The 9,147-nt window shown below is 38.5% G+C and overlaps 1 protein-coding gene across 1 annotated transcript; it reads right to left on the bottom strand.

Moving 5' to 3' along the window:
* Window positions 1-366: 366 nt before the first annotated feature.
* LOC102843568 (ferritin light chain-like) lies at window positions 367-894 on the bottom strand. Its single transcript, XM_006878944.1, has one exon. It carries the CDS (start codon window positions 892-894, stop codon window positions 367-369), a length of 528 nt encoding a protein of 175 aa, XP_006879006.1.
* Between the last annotated feature and the right edge of the window lie 8,253 nt (window positions 895-9,147).

The following is a 9,147-nucleotide window of genomic DNA, read 5'->3' as shown; positions in this document are numbered from 1 at the left end:
GCAGATTTTCTCAATGCAATAAATACTTGATTTTGTTACTATTGTTTACATGAGTGTTAACTGTAGACTAAAGCAAACTAGAATCTGGCAATTTCAATCTTTTATTCATTTATACTTATAGATCCAGTTTTGTTTTCATAAATTTTTTAGGTGTAATCTGTAACAAACATTGTATCTTTTTCTCCCCCCTCCCTCCCTCCACCCCCCCCCAGCAGCTGTTGCAAAAAGCTTTACTCTTTCATTTGGTCCAAGGCTTGGGCAAAGGGTTTCTGGGTGGATAAGATTCTACATCAGGGTGAGATAGAGAAGCTTGCTGCTGTTGGCAGGGGGACACAGAGGTTTCCCCCTGCAAGTCTCCGCAGACCTCTAGTCGTGCTTGAGGGTGAGACGCTCAAAGAGATACTCGCCCAGCCCAGCCTGGGGGCCACCCAGTCTTCTAACGTTGGTCAGATGGTCGCCCATCTTCTTCAGCAGTTTCACTTCCTCGTCCAGGAAGTGGTTCTCCAGAAAGTCACAGAGATGGGGGTCAGTGTGGGTGGAACCCACGGCATACAGATCCAGAAGGGCCTGGTTCAGGTTCTTCTCCAAGGCCAGCGATGCTTTCATGGTGTCCAGGGTTTTACCCCACTCATCCTGGGATGGCTTCTGGATATCTTGGAAGAGGACTCGGCCGCCACGCTGATTTTGCAACTTCAAGAGCTGCTTGGCACCCTCGCGCTTCTCCTTCGCCAACTCGCGGAAGAAGTGTCCCACGCCTTCCAAGGCCACATCATCGCGGTCAAAATAAAAACCCAGAGAGAGGTAGGTGTAAGAGGCCCGCAGGTGCAGGTTGACCAGACGGTTGACGCCAGCTTCTGCTTTGGCAGAATAATTTTGACAGATCTGAGAGCTCATATTTGGTCGAGGTTTGGGGGCTAACAAAAAAAAAAAGTTGTTAGCTGGTCCCGAAAATAGGAAATGGTTGAGATGATCCCGAGGTTACGCCTGGAGATAAAGTTAGAGGGTAGTCGGAGGCTGGAAGGGGGGATGTCTCCGGGTCTGTTCTGTCCAAACACTGTTGAAGCAAGAGACAGATCCACAGGACCTCTGGGGAACTGTATCCTTTTATATTCATCAGTAAGTACCTCAATTCCTCTTCATTTTTTTTAGCAAGCAAGGTCATTGATCTGGATATTGAAGGTTATTGATGAGTCGTCTTCCAGTCCTGATGTTATGTTCTTCATATAATCCAGCTTCTCATATTATTTGTTCATGTTGTGTGATGCAAAATGGAAATAAACAGCTTCCTATTTATTAATAACTAGAATGTACTACATATGAATCTAAGGAAGATGAAATTCACAAAAATTAAATTGAACACAAAAAAGTCGATATTCTAGGCATTTGTGAGATGAACCACTATTGGCCATTCTGAATCAGAATGCCTAAAAAGACAAATTATAGAAGAACGACTTCATATTGACCATCAAAAAGAATATATCAATGACTGTCATGAAATATAATGCTGCAGTGATTCATTAACACCTATACCTTTTCAGAGGACCAATTAATATAACTTGTTATTGTGCACCTTTGATCAGAACCAAGTCATAGCTAACTTTTCAGTAGGTTTTCAGAGGCAATTAATTACACAGGAGAAGCAGTTAGTCGCTGGTGAATTTGAACCACATGCCTTTGATATTGCAGCACAGTTTCTTACCACTAGGTCACCAGAACTATTACTATGACTATTACTCAAATTAACATAACCCCTCCCCCCCAGCTCCCAACTGGAAACAAAGGAGGACGCTTCAACAATTTAGATCCTCCCAGAAGAGATGTGGGTGAGAATTAACATTACTGGTAAGTATATTCGTTTTCTCCTGGACACAAGAGCCTACTATTTGGTCCCAAAAGCCTTCTGAGGTCCCAACTCTTCTCACTATTTCTTAGTTGTTGGAATTGACGGAAAAACCTCATAAGCAGTTCCTTACTTCACCTCTGCCTTGTATGTGGACTTCCAAGTTGTAAAACAACCCAGTGGTTGATGGAATTTGCTCCAGGACTTAAGAACAATAAATGACATAGTTGAGCCTCTACATCTTGTGGTTCCTAACCTTTATACTATAATAGACAAAGTGCTAGTCAATAGGCCTTGTATTGTAAGAACTACCTTCCCTCCGTAACTTGATTTGTGCCACTTGTAGAGCCTCTACTTGGAATATTATTGCTTTTTAATTTTTGACTCATGTACTTTTAACTTGTTAAATTTGTGTCTTCTAGGCTGCAACACTTCCATGGTACATCTTCAAGGATATGGACATGTATGGCTAAGCACAATTGATAACAGTGCATCTAAATTCCAAAATCAATCTCCATAATAGTCTATGTGTTTCCTATTGTCAAAGGGGCCCTTTGGAGTACTGAGAGAAGATCTTCACCCTGAAACCTACAGCATCCCTTTCCAGCAGGAAGTAGCTAAGAGAAGACATCGTCCCCTTTTCCTTATTAATCAGGGTGAAGTCTCTCTCAGGGAGGAGTGATAGGGAATGGCAAAGGACACACTGAAAAAGGAGATTAATCAGAACTGGCTTTGACAAGCACTGTGACAATTAGACAATTCAAACAGACTTACAAGGAGGGGTAAAAAAAGAAGAACGAACTGGGGAGGAGGATAGAGATACTAGTGCAGCAATGAATGAATGAAAACAATGAATGAATGAAAACATCTGTAAATGTTCATTACAATTAATAAAATTTAATAATAAAAAATTAACATACCAATTACTAATGCCAAAGATGACAAAACTTAGTATTTTTTGCCAACTTCTGCAGTCTGAAACTGATCAAACCTGCAATACAGAAGCATTGATAATTACTTGTAATAAAGTCCTTGGCCAGGAATTTTTTTCCTAAAATATTAATTATCATTAATTAAAAAACAATTGTTTTTAAGTGTCGTCAATTTGTAGATGATTCATAGCAACCCTATGAACAAAAGACATGAACACTTGTATAACTTTCATCATTTCTCCAAGTTCATAGAGTTTCTGGAGGCAAGTTATATCAGAAGTGGATGTCACTCCTGCTTCAAAGCCTATTTTAATTGGGGAGCTCCACCAAACACTATTCACCATGGATAATCATTATCACATTTGACAAATCAGTGTCACAGTGTTTAGCATCACAACAACCGTCAGTTATCCCTGTAGAGCAACTATAAAAAATAGATTAAGGCAATTATGATATTTTAATACAGTCTAGATTCTGATGTAGGTATTGGAACTATATTAAAGATTTTTTTTTAATTCCATCATTGGAAGCATACTAGGGAATTTTTTTCCATTTTATTACATGTTTTACAGTTTTCCATTATGTAAAATATTGATAATTATTGGACTTAAATATTGGGAACATAAGTGCATACACTAGTTCCTCTACTTGTGTATGTCTGATTTATAGGAAAAAGTCATGATGTCCAAGATTATTAATTGATTAATTTTTAAGGTTATGGAAATATTGTGTTAAATTTTTCATGTCAAACAAGGAAGCATTCAAAGTATTTTTGTTATGACCCTGTTCCCATATGATAAATTCAGAATATTCTTTATTACAACTTCCATTTCGATAGCACATGAGAATAGTCTACTGAGTAAACAGAACATACAAAATACAAAAGATAACCAAGTTTTTAAAATGTAAAAAAGTCATATGGTCAATTTTCATTTTTTGCAGTATTATGTTCTATAAAATTGCCAGCAAATACTGAATTGGTCATAATTCAGCCATTGCTCCAAGGAAAATGCAGGATTAGTTTTTGGCAGCTTACAACATTTTCAACCAATCAATACATAACTATATTTGCTGTCTATTTCTGCTTAAAGACAGGTTAGTATCTGTTGTTGATTCATTAGCACTGAGATCACAGCTAATATTATTATAACGTGTGTGAGTGAGGCTTATATAATACTTGGTTTTTTTTCACCCATCACAGCATTCTCATGCTTAAGAAGACGATATAACACTTAGCATTATATTGTGGGCCATTTTAAACAGTGAAAATGTATACACACTAAGATCTACATAGATCTTGAAAGGGATGCATATTTAAAGTAGGAAAACTGAAACAGGAAGGTAGAGCGTCGCCACATTGTTTGATCTCAATTGGAAATGTCCACATCAGATGACTTATTTCCCCCCCCCATTCTTTGCATTTATTGGACTTAATTGGTGTATTCACTCCTGAAAGGTGTAGTTTTTGGGTTATTGGTGCACCTTCCTTTGGACTATGTCACCAGAATGCAGATATCAGAGTCTGGGGAGATAAAGTTCACACAGTGAATAGAGTAAGCCTGCAATCAAAATCTACACAAACTAAAAAGAAAAAAGAAAAAAATCTACACAAACTGACTTCCCTTCAAACCTATTGGAAGGCAACAATCTGATCTCACTCTAGTGGCAAAATCAGTAGGAAGTTGTAACACTAACCCAAAGGCCTCAGCTCTCTGGCGTTTGGAATCTGCCACCAGCTATGAGAGAGAAATATGGGGAAAATCTTCCCTGCATAATTCACAGCTGTGGGATCCCACTGGAACCCTCCTTACGAGTTGAAGCTATGCATAAGTCAGCTCCAACTGGGTGGCAATGAGTGTATATATTATTTGCCTTTTACACTGATTGATTTTAAAATTCAAATACTAACGTGAATTCAAAGATTAAGTGATAGAAAGTAATCTACTGATAAAGTATACAAGCAAAAATTACACCAAAGACAAGCTTATTTAGGGCCAGATAATACCATGTATACCATAAATTCATAAATAAAGTATTTTAAAGCCTCCGTATTAAAAAAGAAGTGATAGATTGTTTTACATAGTATGTACAAAGAAAAGTCAGTCGTGAAAAACTTGGAGTTGAATCTAATATGCCACCAACTACACATTTTCTTATTTCCTAACAAACATCAGATTTTCTTAATTAAACAAATATATCATCTATACCTTGCAATTACAATTCAACAATTAAAATCCTGCAATTAGAAGCAATATCATTTATTTTGGGGTATGTAGAGCTGTTCATCTTTCCAAATAACTAGAGTAAATAGGCTCCCCATGGTTCATACGCTGTGCGTGCAGCTAATATTGTGTAATTCTTCACTGGAAACCACACAACTGGCAAGATCCAAGCAAGTAATGGCATTTTATCTCTTAAATTTGATGAAGCAAGTTGTTGTTGTTATTATGTGCCATCGAGTCGTTGGTGACTCATAGCAACCCTGTGTACAAGAGCTCTAAACACCGTTCTATTCTGTGCCAACCTCACCATCTCAAACGCACTTATTCCCACCGCTCCAGTCACAGAATTGATCCATCTCATCAAGAGTCTTCCTCTCCTGCACCGCCCTCCACTCTGCCAAACATGATGTCCCTCTCCAAGGACCAGTACCTCCTTGCAACATGCCCAAAATATGTTAGACAAAACTTCAGAATCCTTGACTCCAAGGAGCATTCCAGCTTCACCGTCTCCAGGAAAAACCTATTTGTTCTCCTAGCAGTCCATGGTATATGCAACACTCTTCTCCAGCACCACAGCTCAAAGGCATCAATTCTCTTTCTATCAACCCTATTCACTGTCCAACTCTCTGATGCATAGCACATAATTGTGAAGACTATAGCCTGGATCAGGCACACTGTAGTTTCCAGCCTGATGTTTCTCTTCAATACTCTTGAGAGGTCCCTCACAGCTGACTTTCCCAGCGCAACTCGTCTCCTGATTTCCTGGCTGCTGCTACCAAGAGTGTTGACTGTGGAGCCAAGTAAACTAAAACTGTTAACTATCTCAATCTCTTCACCATCCATACTGATGCTGCCAACTGGCCCAGTGGTGAGAATCTTTGTTTTCTTGATGTTGATTTTCAAGCAAGTTAAAGAGGTAAATATTCTTCTTGCTGTTTTTCCATTGTATTAGAGCATGAACTTTCTCTTGTTGTTGTGCTTAGGTGCCTTTGAGTCAACTCTGATCTGCCCTGTGCAATCTTCATCGTCTCTGACATACTAGAGACCACTGGTGGAGTCACCAAGTTAATCCATCCCATTGAACGTCTTTCTGTCTTTCACCAACCATCTACCTTTCCAAGCATGATGTCGCTCTTCAAAGAATAGCCATTCTTTACAACATGTCCAAAGGAACAAGACAAAGTTTCACCATCTTTACCTCTAAGGAGCACTCTGGTTGTACTTTCTCCAAGACATAGCTGTTTGTTCTTTAGGCAATTCGTAGTATATTTAGTACTTTTCTCCAACACCACAATTCAGAGACATGAATTCTTCTTTCATCTTTATTCATTGTCCAGCTCTCAGATGTATAGCAAGTGACTGAAAAGACCATGGCCTCAACCTGACACACTATAGTCTTTAAACTTACATCATTGCTCCTTAGTATTTTGGAGATATCCTTGGCATCAGACTTTCCAAATTATATATATGATGTTGTTGTTGTTGTTAAGTGCCATTGAGTCTCAGGTGACTCATAGCGACCCTATGAAGGAGAGTCATCAATGCTTGGGTGCCTTTAATCCTCTCTCCAGATTCATAGGGTTTCCAGAGGCAAGCTATTATGGAAGTGGATGCTACTCCTGCTTCCAATATAAAGCTGATAAGGGATGAGAAATAAAATTTATTGTAAATTAAGTTTTGAAATTGTTATAAATAGTAGCATAACTAAGACCTACATTAAGATCATTTTTTCTTTATTTAAATATTTTTTTATATTATATACTGGATTATGTACAAAGTTTGAATACTTTTTTTTCACACTGGATACATCCCATTTTCTTCACCTCCCCTCTAATCATCAAATTGTGTGACCCTATGATTAACCTTCTCACCATCACCCATCCTCACCCCTCTGCTTCCACCCGACCCCCACTTGGATCCTCATATTCATTCTACAATGATGGTCATATATATAGCATTTGTCCTTATGAAACTGAGTTAGTTAACTTAGTATAATGCTCTCTAGTCCCTCATAAGTTAGGAAGTAATTTACAAAATAATTGTTCCTGTGTGCTGCATAGTATTCCATTATGTGAATGGAATGAGACAGGATGAGAGACACCCAAGCGTTGAGGACTCTCCTTCATTGGGTCGCTATGAGTCGCCTACAACTCGATGGCACTTAACAAGAACAACATCAGTTTTATAAATAAATCTACTTCACATTTTCTTGAACTACCTTTGATACTCCCTATGTGTTCTTTGTTGTTGTTGTTGTTGTTGTTGTTGTTGTTATTGATCAAGTCTAACATGACTCATAGTGACCCTATGAACAATTGATCTGAACACTGTTTTGTCCCATAAACTCTGACATACTTAAGCACATTGCAGGAGCCACTGAGGGACTTTCTCTTTTTCATCATCCCTCCACCTTCCCAAGTATGATGTCCCTCTCCAAGGAATAACCTCACCTAGCAACATGAGCAACGTATGTGAGATGAAGCTTCATTGTCTTTGCATCCCGGGAGAACTCTAGCTGCACCTTCTCCAAGACATAACTGTCTGTTCCTTTGGCAATCCATGGGATTTTCAGCACTCTTCTTCAACACAACAGTTCAAAGGCATCAATTATTCTGTCATAGTTAGTGATTATCCAACTCTCAGATGTATAGCAAAGGAATGAAAGGACCATGGCTTAAATCAGGCACATCTTATTCCTCAAACTGATGTCACTATTCTTCAACAATTTGGAGAAGTCCATGGTTGCAGACTCCCAGTACAATACAGCTCCTGATCTGCTGACTGCTAGTACCTAAGGTGATGACTGTGGATCCAAGTAAGATGAAGTTGCTGGCAGCTTCAATCTTTTGGCAATCCACTGGATACAAAGTACTATTCTCCAATATCACAATTCAAAGACATTAGTCCTTCTTCTGTCATCTTTATTCATTGTCTGACTTTCAGATGTGTAGGAAGCAATCGAAAAGACCATGACTTAAATCAGGTTCACTTCTGTCTTTAAACTTACATCCTTGCATATGAACAATTAGAGGTCCTTAACAGCAGATTGCCCCAATGTAACATACCTTTCAATTTCTTGACTGCTGTTACCATGGGTGTTGATCGTAGATGCAAGTGAAATGAAATAATTGAAAACTGCAGTCTTTACCCCATCTCTTACAATGTTGCAAATTGGTCCAGTGGTGAGGATTTTTAGTTTCTTAATGCTGAGATGTAATCTACATTGAAGACTGCAGTCAATGATCTTCTACAAGTGCTTCAAGTCCCCTTCACTCTATGCAAGTAAGATTGTGTCATCTACATACTGCAGTTGTTGATGACTCTTCCTTCAATCTTGATGCCATGTTCTTCTTCATATAGCCCAGCTTTTCAAATTATTTGCTTAGCTTACCAACTGAATAGGTTCATAGAAAAGATACAAACATCATGCACATATTTCTAGATTTTAAACCATTCTGTGTTCCCTTGATCTGCTCGGACAATAGTTTCTTACATCTTAATAACATATATATATTATTGTAAAAGCGTTGTTTGAGGACTAATGTGTATCTGATTCAGACCATAGTCTTTTCTATCATTTGTCAATGCATCTGAGAGCTGGATAATGAATAAGGATGACAGAAAAAGAATTGATGACTTTAAACTGTGGTGTTGGAGAAGAGTACTGAACACCCCATCAATGGCCAATAGAACAAACAGATATTCTTGGAGATTGTGCAGTTGAAGGCAAGAATGAGGAGGCTTTACCTCACATACTTTGGACATATTGCTAGAAGGGGTTATTCCTTGGAGAGGGACATGATGCAAGGAAGGGTAGATGGTTGGCAAAGGACAGAAAGAGCCTCAACCGGGTGGATTGACACAGTGATTGCTGCAATGGGCTCCTGTATGACAGGAAGTGTGAGGATGATGCAGAATAAAATAGGGTTCAGATCTTTTGTTCATAGAGTCAGACTTGATTCAAAAGTACCTAACACCACCAACAAAGAGCATACAAAAAAAAAAAATAAAGTCAGTCAACATCTTTAATAGTGGCACAAAATAAGCTGCACTTTGAGGACTCAAAGAAGTGGTATGTATTTTTTACAGAGTGACATGAAAGAAAAAATTTATGGAGTCAAAAAAGATTAAAAGAAAAGACTACACACTCAAC

Source organism: Elephantulus edwardii, unplaced genomic scaffold (assembly GCF_000299155.1).
Source record: "Elephantulus edwardii isolate Elephantulus edwardi_28Jun2011 unplaced genomic scaffold, EleEdw1.0 scaffold00001, whole genome shotgun sequence".
Classification (NCBI taxonomy): Eukaryota; Metazoa; Chordata; class Mammalia; order Macroscelidea; family Macroscelididae; genus Elephantulus; species Elephantulus edwardii.
This window is presented reverse-complemented; position numbering and strand designations above follow the sequence as displayed.

What these genes read in the sequence shown, in the direction of transcription:
- LOC102843568 (XM_006878944.1), bottom strand. Translation starts at nt 894, where the DNA reads ATGAGCTCTCAGATCTGTCAAAATTATTCTGCCAAAGCAGAAGCTGGC.